Here is a 12,787-nt window from a genome sequence, read left to right as displayed (position 1 = left end):
AATAATTAATTTTTATATAAAATTATTTTAATTATAAAATATATAAATTTATTAAAATCAACATAAAATATAAAATATAAATATTAATAATTTATTTTTATATTAAAATTACATTATATAAATTTTATACTAAAAATAAATTAAATTTATTGAAAATTATAAATATAATAAACTAATCGATAACTAACATAATAAATATATACACTAAAAATTTATTATTTTTACTATCTTTTTCAATAGAAAAAACTATTTATATATTTTAATAAAAATATATTATTTTTTTAAATCTAACTGTAATAAAAATAAATACTTTTATAACACTTTTACAATTTTCAATAATTAATAACAAAAAATTTTAAACATTCTAAACTCAAAAAAACATAATTGAATATATTAGAAAGAAAAATAAAATAGAAATGTCCTCCATTATCATTTTACGTATAAACAACTAATATCAAACCGTTATTTTATCAAATATTTTAATCAAAAGAGCTAATCAAATCAGCTAATCAAATCAATTTAAACAAGCCTAGATAAAAACAAACAAAAACACGCCATATATTTATACTGTCAATTTCAATGTCTTCCGTAACCTACCCTAACCTAACCTAACCAAAGGTCGGCCTTGGAGTTGGCCCTACCCCACACCAGCTCCTGGACCTGGAGGACCAGCCCCACTCTGCACCAAACTTTCAGATTTCTTCACCTCAGCCCAAGCCAAATCCCTAATAAAAATCCCCAAATTTCTACACCCACACCCGATTGCGCCGCCGCGCCATGTCGTCGCCGCCGCCCGCCGCCGCCGCCGTCCCGCCCCGCCTCTTCTACCACCCAGCCTATTGGTGCCACTCCTGCGACATGAGCATCGGTCTCCCCCCCTCCCCCACCCCCAACGCCCTCCTCTGCCCTCACTGCCACCGCGATTCCCTCGAGCAGATGGACATGGACGACTCCGATTCGCCGCCTGCCGCCCCTCCGAGAACTGCTTTCTCCATGGACAACGCCTCCGCCGCCGCGACGTTCGCCCCCGACGACAATTTCCTCCTCAACAGTCCCTACCTCCACCGCCTCATCCACCACCTGACCGCCACCTCCGCCGTCGCCAATCCTCGATCCGATCCGGCGCCGAAGTCGTCAATCGATTCCTTGCAGGAGGTCAGCATCACCGCCGAGAGTGATCCAACTATGCTCTGCCCGGTCTGCAAGGACCCCTTCGTAGTCGATTCCGTCGCTAAATTGATGCCGTGCAAGCACACCTACCATTCCGACTGTATCGTCCCCTGGCTGGAGATCAACAATTCCTGCCCCGTCTGCCGGTTCAAGTTGCCGCCGGCGGTCGAAGACGGGAGGGCGGAGAATGAAGGCAATGGATACGTCGGACATGTGAGGCTTGAAGAACTGGTGGATGATGAGGTCGATTTGTTTGGATTTAGGAACACTCTGAGACACATTGCTCGCCGCCATCGTTGGAACGATGAAGGAAACATTGGGAGTGGAAGCGAAGGGAACTTTTTCTCCCCCACGCAGATCGCGGAGGTGGAGGAGAGAGGCGGTGGAAATTCGGAGAGGGAAAACAGTGTGGAGACTGTTTCAAGTTGGCCTCGGTGGCCCGCGGAGGAGAGAGGGTCTGGCGGCGGTGGCAATGCCGCCGGCGCCGGCGATGCCTTTTCTAGAAGTTGAATTTATACTGTTTTGGTAGACATTAGAGGTATAACTTCCTGCCCTTTGCTATTTTCCCTTTAATCTATTCCTAAATTGAATTGCAATATATAATCTGCAGATAATATATAGTTTGATATGTCATTTGCTTATTTAATTCGAATCGAATGAATTCCACTGCTATCTGTTTACCATTTGTGTTAGTTGCAGTTTCTTGATTCTTGTCGAAAAGATGTATCTTTTGAATGGATGGTTAATTTTAGTGAACTTGTTTCGACTTGTTTTTAGCATATGGGCTGTGTCCCGAAATGTCTGTTGTTGAAATCGACATGTCAACGATCCGCGGTCCTCTTCTTGGTTTTGGATAATTTATTAATATTTGGCTGCAATCAAGAGTTTTAGTATTTTCTTCCTTGGCATTTGGCCAGGATGTCGAGAGGCAGGGGCCGTTAGGAAAGTATGTAAGATGCTTTTGCATAATTATAATTTGTTTTTCGTCCAGGAATTCGAGCATATTCTGTTTTGGTGCTTGGGCAAAGAATTGGCTTGTTCTGGTAGGTGTAAATTCTTTTTTTTTTTTTTTTTTGAGTTCGAACATTATGCTTAAGTAAACTTTCAACAAAGTTATCATATGTTAAGATTTATATTGTTTAGGGGCCGTGCCTAAAATTTATGTTTTTTCGATGATTTGTAAAAGAATAGTTTCATTCTTTGATGATAACAAGTAGTTTAGAGGTTAATTTATAGCATTGGATTTTCGCGCTCTAATTCTAGGATGTCTCGACAGAATTTTTTTTTTTCCCTTGGTATTAAGTTCTTGTCTGCTCGAACACATTTCAAGTTAATGTAATTGTGGGCTATATATTTTATAAGATTTGCTTGCATTGTAATGTTATTTCGTCATGTTGGCGAATGAACATCGGATGGATTATATGTCTCGACTGTAGCCTTGTTGCTGCTTTGTGTTCGAACTTTTAAATTTGCGTGGCTGCAACAAGTTCTTGTAAATTATCTCCCTTACAATTGCATTTTGGGTAATTCTTGTTTCCAGGTGATGTATATTTGGCGCAAAAGCCGGGCCTCGCTGTTCCTGTCTTGGCCCTGCCCGGCCGGCGATAAGCCTACCTTGGATCATATGGTGTAATGGAAGTGTAAATTTAACATGACTGACTCTGCTAAACATTCAAATGTGAATCTTGCCATATTTTGCTATCTAATAGCCAACAATATATCAATTCTGAATATTTCACCTGCTATTTTATAATTATCTGTCAATTTAGGCCTCTTTTATTGTCAAAATTTATTATTAAATTAATCTGTGATTGTGTTATTATTATTATTATTATTATTTTTTGAAATACAAATTCTGAATAGTAAAGTTTGAGAAATTTTGGGTGAACTATGTTCTTTGATGGTATTAGAGGTTTTCTGAATAAGAAGGGTCAGACTTACTGAAAAATACCCAAAATTTTGGTATATCAATTCTTTATGTAGAGTAGTTATTTAATTAATACTCCCTCTGTTCCAAAACATCCTGCAACATATTTTTTTATTTGTCCTAATTTCACTGCAATATTCTCAAATTTAGAAATAATTAATAATATTTATATACATATATTAATATATATTTTACTTTAACCCATAACATCACTCAAATAAAAAATAATACTTCTTACCTAAATTTTCGTGTCAAACACAAATGTTGCACGGTATTTAGGACGGAGAGAGTATCATTTTTGTGTACGTATATACACACACATTTTATATTGTTCTTTCTGAAATTTTTTTGTGTTTGTTTGGAAGATTTTATTGGGGTTTGATTCAAGTAAGAAAAAACTACAATTTTTGAATAATTATTTGATTTGATATAAATAAAAATTGATGCTATTTTTTTAATGTAAAATAATTTTTAGTGCAATATAAAAAATAAAAATAAAAATTTGATTTATTTTGGGGGTGGAGGGAATGGAATGAATGGTAGAAAATTAATCAAATCACCAAACAAACACAATATATCAAATTCTATCACTAGCATTGAGCTTTTGTCTAACACCAAGTTAGGAGTCGATAATTTAATCGATACCATGTTGATTGTCGTCTATATTTATTTCGATGATTATGTCATTTTGTCATCAATTATATGTATATAATTCACGTAATCTCGATCAAAAGTAATTTAAGATCAACGTGATGTTCACGTGTTTTTTATTATATAAACAAATGATTGGCTAGATTCATTTGGACATCCTGGAATTTCCAAAAATTAGTGTACATACACTTCTACATAGAATTCAAATCATTCGATTAATCCTAAATTAAAATTATAATTGATTTATGTATTAATTCCAAAATCAAGAATGACAACGGTTGGGATAGTCCAAATGTTCAACCTAGCTAATTTTGGTTGAGTTCAATTATTCTAACATCAAATGAAATATAAAAGTTTAAATTTTCAGGTCAGATTTGGATCTCAAATATGCTTTCGAATTCAATATGATCGATCTGAAATCGACTCGAAAAAAATAATTATAAAATCTATAGTTATAAATAAAAAATAAAAAATGTAAGCTTCAATTATAAATATAAAAATTATTTGCATATTGAAAATATTATTCTAAAATTTTCAAAAAACATATTTAAATTCTTGTATATGAATATAATGGACTATAGGTCACCTTTAAGTCCATTGCCATGGATCATCGATCATCATCATTCATTGCTTATTTTTGCTTACAATTGCCATTATTGTCACTGATTAATTTTGAAATGAATAGAAATGAAAATTGCAGCCACTATGACCACTATGCATACAAAGAGAGGATGATCACTCCTTTCAATATTTCGTACAGTTGAGGCAGATTTTGTCGTCGATCTGGTCAAGTCAACATATACTAATCCATGGTGCTGATTTGACCGGAGCGATTAACATATGTTTATACATATTTCGGTATATACCGTATTATAAGATAACATATATTGATTTATAATATAATATATTATAGTATTATAAATATGCTGAGATATGTATAAATAATTTTTATCACCTTTATATATATACTGATCCGGTCAAATCAACACTATGCTGACTTATCGGATCAACAACTGATCCCAATCCTCTAATAATAGTACGCCTTGATATCCCAACAGCTTATTGGATCAACTGCTGATCCCAACACCTTATTTCTATAATAATATGACAATAATTTCTAATTGATTTATTTTATTACTTATTATTTAACTAAAATAAAGGATGCATTTGTTTAGGGTGTATTTCTTTTGTTTTTTTCTCTTATATATTTTTTTATAAAAAGCTTAATACTCCCATAACAAAGTATTTATTTTTCTATTTTAGTCTGTCCCATAACAAAGTATTCATTTCTTTTTTTTAGTAACTGTACTATCTACTTAACATTACAAATACCCTTCCAACTTACAATATATTACACAAATGTCATTACCTTTATATCGCACATACTAATAAGGTTATTTTAGTCATTTCTACTTTATTTCTACTCTATCTCAATATAATACTAATATTTCTAAAACTACGTGTAAAAAGCAAACGGATACTTAGTTTCGGGACGGAGAGAAAGGGGGAAATAGCAGAGAGGTTGAGGGCTTCGCTATTAAGCTACCCCTCGTCCCCACAAATCATATATTCTAAAATCAATCAATAATATAACATATTTAATTAAATACTATATGAAATTAACAAATACATACAACATAAAACATTTTAAACCTATTTTTGATTCAAAATTTTGCCCTAATTAAAATACTTCGAACACACCTTAAAAATCTCAGTAGAGCTAAAGCCAAACCTTTTAAACTAACATACGACCAATTTTGTCAGATTCTCGTCTCACTTAAAAATTTAAACTAGCGAAGAAATACACGTCCTACAGTCGTCACATTCTAACATATTAAATGATCATTAATTGCGAGTTATATAGCCTACCAACAAATTTGATCTTCCTAATCTCTTCTCTTCAATGCACAAGAAAGCACATAAAGATCAACTGAAAATAGATACCAAGACAACCTAGTCTAGCTCGATTGGATTCGAAGGCGTACCGTAAGAAACTGTAGGTTGTCTGAGTTCAGGAGGGACTTCATTCTTTAGGACATGAACTTTGAACTTGATACTCACCTCGCTGCTCGCCATCACTTCGAAAATGCAAACGTCGCCGACTGCCAGCTTGTTCTCGTTCGCAAAAATCCTCCAACCGCCGTCAAGCCTCGGGTAGCTCAGACATCCTTGGTAAGACACTCGCCAGTTCTTGCATTTGTACCTGTTACATTTCACAGAAAATTTTTAGAATTGCATATTAATAAGGTAAATTTCGATACAAACAACAGTGTTATAATATTTTTTTTGTATGAAATTCCTTATATTTAATTTATTGCATAAGTAACGGTTATGATATGGAAAAATTATCATAAAATTCTCATACCGTCTATAATTAATGGGGCGCTCCAACCCATGCTCTATTTTTGTGAGTATTATAAAAGGGGTACACTAATTTTTTTTTTTATAGAGACACATAGGTACGAATACTTTGTTTGGGACAAACAATTACTTATTGTAATGGTAAAAAACAAAAAACTAGAAACAAACAACGAGGATGACACGTCTAAAAACTTCAACTTTTGAAGGTAGAGTTGAATTTATGGTGTGTTTTTCATTTACCATTACTATGAAAAATTATTTATTTCGAACAAATTATTCATAACTATGAAGAGTAATTATGCATTTACATAAAATATTTGGGCATATTCCTTTATAAGACATGCACAAACAATGTGAGGATTGAACACTCTATTAATTATGGACGGAATGAAAATTTCGTGTAAATTCTTCTATATCATAACAGTTAAGTATGCGATAAACTAACTATAAAGGATTTTGTGCAAAAAAAACACATAACACAAATATCTGTATTGAAATTTACCCTACTAAATAATAATAAAATGAAAGACCTACGAATAGGCATGATATGTACTTCGATAATAATCAATCTAATCTAATAAATATAGATATGAATATTCAAAATATCTCAACAATACCGAAGAACGGCCGGAACTGTGGCTCGGGGAAGTTTGCGATAAATTCGCGCCGGGAATACCTGTGGAGACAAATCAGGCACAGTTCCTCATCAGTAAATCTGCACAAGTTCTTTCCTATCAAAGAATTTACAAGGATCCATGCTTTAATTTTCATTCATTACAAATGAAATGGTTATAAATAAATTACCAGGTTGTAATGAGGGCAGGTGTGTGATCTAGTGATATTTATGTCAAAAAAAGGCTTCCCCGAGAGGAAGGGAATGCCATCAAAATCCTCATTTGGTACAGACTCCATTGTCTTTGTCATTGAGTTTTGGATCTTCTTGCACTTCATCTGAGGGGTTTCTGTGTTAACTTCATCTTCGGATAACTACAAGAATATTGTATCAAAATCAATTTAATTATATCACGTTTTATACTCTACTGTTCATATTCAATTTTCTTTTACAATTTTAAATCCAAACACAAAATCCAAACTCATAACAAAACCCCAAACGAAACACAGATTCTTCCTTTCCATCAAAGCTTAAAAAACATAACAAGAGCAGTTTGAATTGGAATTTGAATACTCAAAATTCTAAGACTATTATCACTTTTTTGTATTTATTTCTATATTTACTTAAGCAATTGAGCTTGAAGTTCATGATTCGCCAATGCGAAGTCAAAAACTGAAACAGAAAATTAAATCGCGATATACGATGCTAACAAACGATCGGTTTAACAACTATTTCGCGCATGATTTGGTGTGAATCGACCAATATTACCAAACGATTTGCGCACAAAAAATTGATGAAATAGAAAATAGTGAGGAATTGAAATAACAAAACGCATGAAAATTACTTTTAAAGGAAGGAAGGAGCTGAACTTACCATTTGTGCAGCAGAAGGAGAAGCCTGCTGAAGAAGACGAAGAAGAATGCCCTGGAAGATTAGGGCTGACATATGTTATTTGAATTATTGGGCTTCGCGCTGCCCTTTTCATTCAATACATTTCTCATGTTTTCATCAATCATTTTTAAATTTTATTTGAATCAGTGACCGTACGTCATACTCTCCCTCTTTTCTTTTTAAGATTATTTTTTACTCTCTTTCTCCCACATAATTTGTCCCTGTCCCTGTTTTTTTATTTTCGTCCGTCCCATATAACTTATCTTTTTTATTTTTAGAAATATAATTATGCACTTTAATTTCATTTTAAATTTTAAATTTTAAATTTTATAATTTTTTAAATTTTAATTAAACTATTTACTTATTTTAATCTTAATTTATAATTATTTTTACTAAATAATAATTGTTTTTACTAATACACTTCTTAATTACTTACTAATTATACTTTACCTAAATTCCCGTGTATATGGTATGTTTCCTTCAACCAATTTTTTCAAAATTTATTATTTGAATTCTACATTTTTTTCTTAAAAAAAATTTACTCCATTTGTTCCATAATTAGTATTCGTTTGCTCATAATTTTAAAAATATTTGTATTATATTGAGATATAGTAGAAATAAAATAAAAATGACTAAAATAACTTTATTAATATTGTGTGATATAAATGTAATGACATTTGTGGAATATATTATAAGTTGCAAGGATATTTGTAATGTTAGGTAGACAGTTAAAAAAAAAAAAATTGATACTTTGTTATAAGACATGACTAAAATGAAAAATATAAATAGTTTATTATGAGACGAAGGGTATATTTTTTTCTCACAAAATATTCAATCAAATATTATTTTTAAAATCAGACTCAAACCAAATTTTTCAAAACTCAATCAAAAAAAACACACTCTAAGTTAGTAAATACTTTCGAGTGAAAAAAGCAAAATTATATATAATTCATATATAATTTGAAAATTTTGAATTATTTTTTTTATCTATAATTTAATAATTGTATAAGACCCTTTTATTTTTAGATAATACTATATATAACTTCCTAAAAATTTCGTATTTTTTTTTTAAAAAAAATATTGCACAAATCCCTAAAAAGAAAATTTGTTTAAGTAGTGTATTGAGCATTTTGGAGTTTTGTTTTACAAAAATAAGTATTGTATTTATTACAATTTCCTATAAAATACATCTCATAAAATAAGATATGCAAATTAATTATTCAAACAAAAGTTTTCAAATAAAAAATAAAATCAAACTCAAAAAATATATCTATCCAAAAAAAAACTTTATAAAAATTTATGAGAATTTTGTATCTATTCTATCAAATTAAATTAAATGGCCTAAAAATTTTCTTGTGAGATGAGATTACTGTAAAAAAAAAATAAAAAATGTCATTATATTTAGGGTGTGTTTGTTTGGGAATTAAATTTTAAATACACTATTCATCCTATTTTTTCTCTAAAAAAATTAAATGAAACACTTATTTTTCATTGTTTATAGTATATTAAAAATCAATTTTACATCGTATCAACATCTATTTATATCACATCATACAATTATTCAAATTCAAATTTTTTACTATTTCCAATATAGCACTTTGATTGTCTCGTAAAGAATGATTTGATAATATGACGATAAACTCTTTATTACGAAGTAATTTGTTTTAAGCATATTTTATATTATTAATTAATACGTTTTTCCGTCCGCGAAAATTAGTTACACATATGTATGTTATTAAATGTTGCATATTTATGTTTTTGAATTTTTATTTTCTTGTGAGATATGACATTTAATTTATTTTAGAAATTTATTATTAAATACTTTGAGTAATTAAAATGGTACATGCACACAAAGTTGGAAAATCTCACTCATTGAAAAATAATTCTTTCAAAAAGCCTTCACTCTTTCCATCTTTGAATCAGATTCCACACAAAAGAAACAAAATATAAAAGAAATTCCATGGTTTATTATTATTATTATTATTATTATTATTATTATTATTATTATTTGTTGTTAATTTATTCCCGAATCTTTTTAAATTTATCGAATAAAACCTCTTCTACAAAAATACGATAATGAAGTTGACCCAGTCCCAACATTATTATTATTATTATTATTATTATTATTATTAACAAACAATATTCAAAATAATTTGTCTCACCATATTTGTTAGTAATTTTTGTCTTCTTTTAAATTTAACTTATTTGCTCATTTTCACTAAAAATTTAGGGGTTGTTTGTTTTGTGTTTTTGTTTGAAATAATATTTTCTATGTAAAGTATAAAAATTTGTGTATGTAATATTCCCTCCGTCCCAAATACCATGTCCACGTTGCCGTTTCTGTCCGTCCCACATACCATGTCGCTTTTCTTTTTTGGAAAATGATTACACATTTTAATCTCATTTTAAATTTTTTTAATTTTTTTTAAAATTTTAATCAAACTAATTAGTTATCTTAATCTTAATTTATAATTATTATATTATAGGATAATTATTTTCACTAATACATTCTTAATTATCTACTAATTACACCGCTCCTAAAATACCGTGTCTACAGTGTAGCAGACATAGTATTTGGGACGGAGGGAGTATAAAAATAATAAATATGTGTAGTATATTACTTTTTTAAGGAAAGATAAATTTGTTAGAAAATTATAGATAAAAAAACCAAGTTTTATTTTACATTCAAAATATTGTGTCAATATCTATTTATATTAAATCAAACAACTATTTAAATTCAAAATTTTGTTATTAAAATATCCAAACCAAAAAATCGATGTTTTTTAAATTTTTTTTATTTTTCATATTATATTTTCTTAATTAATTACTTGAAATAAACGTGTGTACATATAAATCCAAAATAAATCTCCATCAAAACCTACCAATCCTTTGTCGGATACTCCTCTAAATAAATAAAATGATTCCCAAGCATTCTTTTCCATGGCACATTCTCAACTTTCTTTATTCCGTGGGCTTCACACTTCTTGCAAGCTCCATGGACCCCAGCGCCAGATCATCCCAACCCATCGGACGGCCCAGATTAATCCCCATTACCAGTTCACAAATTAAAGCGTCCAAGCAAGAAGAAATCCCCACCGTTGATTCTCTTCCATCACAAGCCAATTGAAACATCAAATATATATATATATATATATGTATATCGTCTGCTATAATCGATTGATTTGATTCAAATTAAAAACTAAAACTGAAATCGAAAATGGAATTGGAAGAAATTGGAAGCATGGCGTGGAAGATAGGGCTGTTCGTGGTGGTGCAAGGGCTGGTTTATCTGATCCTCTCACAGTCCTCTAATGTCTTCTCCAGAAGACCCGCCGGAGTCGGAAGCTTCAGGCCGGCGGCGGCGCGGTCGCTCAGCATCCAGCGATGGGCGGCCGCGCTCGCCGACGTGCCGGCCGCCAGCGCCGACTCGCCGTCGCCGAGGTGGACCGCCGGCGGGTTTTTCCGGTCGTTCAGTGGTGGTAGGGATCGTTAGTTCTTCCTAGCTCCTCATATTATTAGTTAATTAATTAATTAGGGTTTGATTATTATATGTTGTGTTAATTAATTGTTGGTGTATGTGATGAATTGAAGAAGCTTTGGTTCATGGATATATATGGATTCTCTCTATGAATATATACACAAAGAATGTTTATATATATATATATGGAAGTTAGTTTTTTATATAATAATAGTAATAAAGAAGAAATTACCATTCAATTCTCAAGATTAATTACAAAAAATTGTAGTAAATTAAGAAATAATAGTAATCCCTCGTTCCATAATAAAATATTTATTTTTTCATTTTAGTCCGTTCCATAACAAAGTATCAATTTTTTTTTTTTTTATAGTAATTGTACTATTTACCTAACATTACAAATACCCTTATAACTTACAATATATTACACAAACGTCATTACCTTTATATCACACGTAATAACACGTAATAATAAGGTTATTTTAGTCATTTTTATTTTATTCCGACTATATCCCAGTATAATACTAATATTTCTAAAACTACGTACAAAAAGCAAATGGATATTTACTTATGAGACGGAGGAAGTATTTTATTAGTTAGTAGAAATATATAACAAGTTTTAACATTTTTACTATTTAACTTTATGTAAAAAGTAATTGTATGTGTAGTAGTATGTTTGTAATTTATGTAAAAGTTAAGGGTATTTTGGTTTTGATGTATAATTACTTTTACTAAAATTAGAAATGTATACTTTGGAGTGCGATAGACTAAAATAGTAAAAATGGTACTTTGAGTTGGGACGGAGGGAATAGTAATTACTCAATCTCATATTTATCAAATTTTAGAAATATTAGTATATGTTAGGGGTGTAGTAGGAATAAAGGTAAAAAATTTAAAATGTCTTCGAGATAAAAATTTATTATAGTGATATATTTGTAACATAATGCAAGTTTAATGGTAATTTTAATAGTATGTAGGTATTAAAATTACTAAAAAAAAATGAATATTTTATTTTAGAACAGACCAAAATAGAAAAAATAAGTAGATAATTAAAGGACGAAAAAAAGTATAATTTTTATTTACAAAATATTATGTTCAATTTACAATTTAAAAAAAATAAATAAATACTTTGAATTTTATACCATATGATTCTCATTGAATTTTGACACTTTGAATGAGAATCATATTGGCCAAATGTTCGTATTTTATACTCCCCTATTCAAGGCTAAAATTTTCATTTTATTATTTTAATTTGTCCAAATCAATTTTATTTTTTTTTAGTAAACGTATCTTATAATTAAATATAAAAATATTCATTTTTTTTTTTTTATTTTTTTACATTATTCTTCAAATGTAAAATAGATATTACGATAATTCATTATATTATACTCCCCACCTCCCTTAACAATCTATCCATTTTTCCATTTTGGTCCGTCCCATAACAAAGTATTCGTTTTCTTTTTTAGTAATTGTACTATCTACTTAATATTATAAATATCCTTCTAATTTACAATATATTACACAAATGTCATTACTTTTATATCATACAATACTAATAGGGTTAATTTAGTCTTTTTACATTTATTTCTACTTTATCACAATATAATACTAATATTTCTAAAACTCCGTGCAAAAAGCAAATAGATATATAAATATGGGACGGACGGAGTATATCTATAAAATATTATACTATCTTAAT

The 12,787-nt window shown here is 30.1% G+C and overlaps 3 protein-coding genes across 4 annotated transcripts; 2 read left to right on the top strand and 1 right to left on the bottom strand.

Moving 5' to 3' along the window:
- The first annotated feature begins 698 nt into the window (after positions 1-698).
- Positions 699-2,903, top strand: LOC127263138 (E3 ubiquitin-protein ligase RZF1-like). 2 transcript variants are annotated; one of them, XR_007841377.1, is made up of 3 exons: positions 699-1,708; positions 2,162-2,213; positions 2,711-2,903. XR_007841377.1 is itself a non-coding variant. In XM_051292120.1 (2 exons), the coding sequence occupies exon 1, from the start codon at positions 778-780 to the stop codon at positions 1,678-1,680; it is 903 nt and encodes a 300-aa protein (XP_051148077.1). In that variant the 5' UTR covers positions 699-777; the 3' UTR covers positions 1,681-1,708; positions 2,711-2,903. The 2 variants fall into 2 exon arrangements, 1 of the variants encoding a protein (XP_051148077.1); XM_051292120.1 differs by lacking the exon at positions 2,162-2,213.
- A 2,464-nt stretch (positions 2,904-5,367) lies between these two features.
- LOC127262157 (B3 domain-containing protein Os06g0112300-like) lies at positions 5,368-7,742 on the bottom strand. Its single transcript, XM_051290699.1, has 4 exons — positions 7,596-7,742; positions 6,914-7,096; positions 6,727-6,785; positions 5,368-5,951 (listed from the first exon to the last, which is right to left on the bottom strand). The coding sequence occupies exons 1-4, from the start codon at positions 7,665-7,667 to the stop codon at positions 5,702-5,704; spliced, it is 564 nt and encodes a 187-aa protein (XP_051146656.1). The 5' UTR covers positions 7,668-7,742; the 3' UTR covers positions 5,368-5,701.
- Positions 7,743-10,577: 2,835 nt separating this feature from the next.
- LOC127262373 (uncharacterized) lies at positions 10,578-11,246 on the top strand. Its single transcript, XM_051291027.1, has one exon. It carries the CDS (start codon positions 10,831-10,833, stop codon positions 11,104-11,106), a length of 276 nt encoding a protein of 91 aa, XP_051146984.1. The 5' UTR covers positions 10,578-10,830; the 3' UTR covers positions 11,107-11,246.
- Positions 11,247-12,787: the final 1,541 nt, after the last annotated feature.

Source organism: Andrographis paniculata, unplaced genomic scaffold (genome assembly GCF_009805555.1).
Source record: "Andrographis paniculata isolate CXL003 unplaced genomic scaffold, ASM980555v1 Contig15END, whole genome shotgun sequence".
Lineage (NCBI taxonomy): Eukaryota > Viridiplantae > Streptophyta > Magnoliopsida > Lamiales > Acanthaceae > Andrographis > Andrographis paniculata.
Note: the sequence above shows the minus strand (reverse complement) of the source record. Positions and strands in the feature narration are given on the sequence as shown.

What these genes read in the sequence shown, in the direction of transcription:
- LOC127262157 (XM_051290699.1), bottom strand. Translation starts at nt 7,667, where the DNA reads ATGTCAGCCCTAATCTTCCAGGGCATTCTTCTTCGTCTTCTTCAGCAG. An exon ending in CCTGCCCTCATTACAACCTG is followed by an intron (nt 6,786 to 6,913) that starts GTAATTTATTTA and finishes TTGTCTCCACAG; the next exon opens with GTATTCCCGGCGCGAATTTA. An exon ending in ACAGTTCCGGCCGTTCTTCG is followed by an intron (nt 5,952 to 6,726) that starts GTATTGTTGAGA and finishes GAAATGTAACAG; the next exon opens with GTACAAATGCAAGAACTGGC.
- LOC127262373 (XM_051291027.1), top strand. Translation starts at nt 10,831, where the DNA reads ATGGAATTGGAAGAAATTGGAAGCATGGCGTGGAAGATAGGGCTGTTC.
- LOC127263138 (XM_051292120.1), top strand. Translation starts at nt 778, where the DNA reads ATGTCGTCGCCGCCGCCCGCCGCCGCCGCCGTCCCGCCCCGCCTCTTC.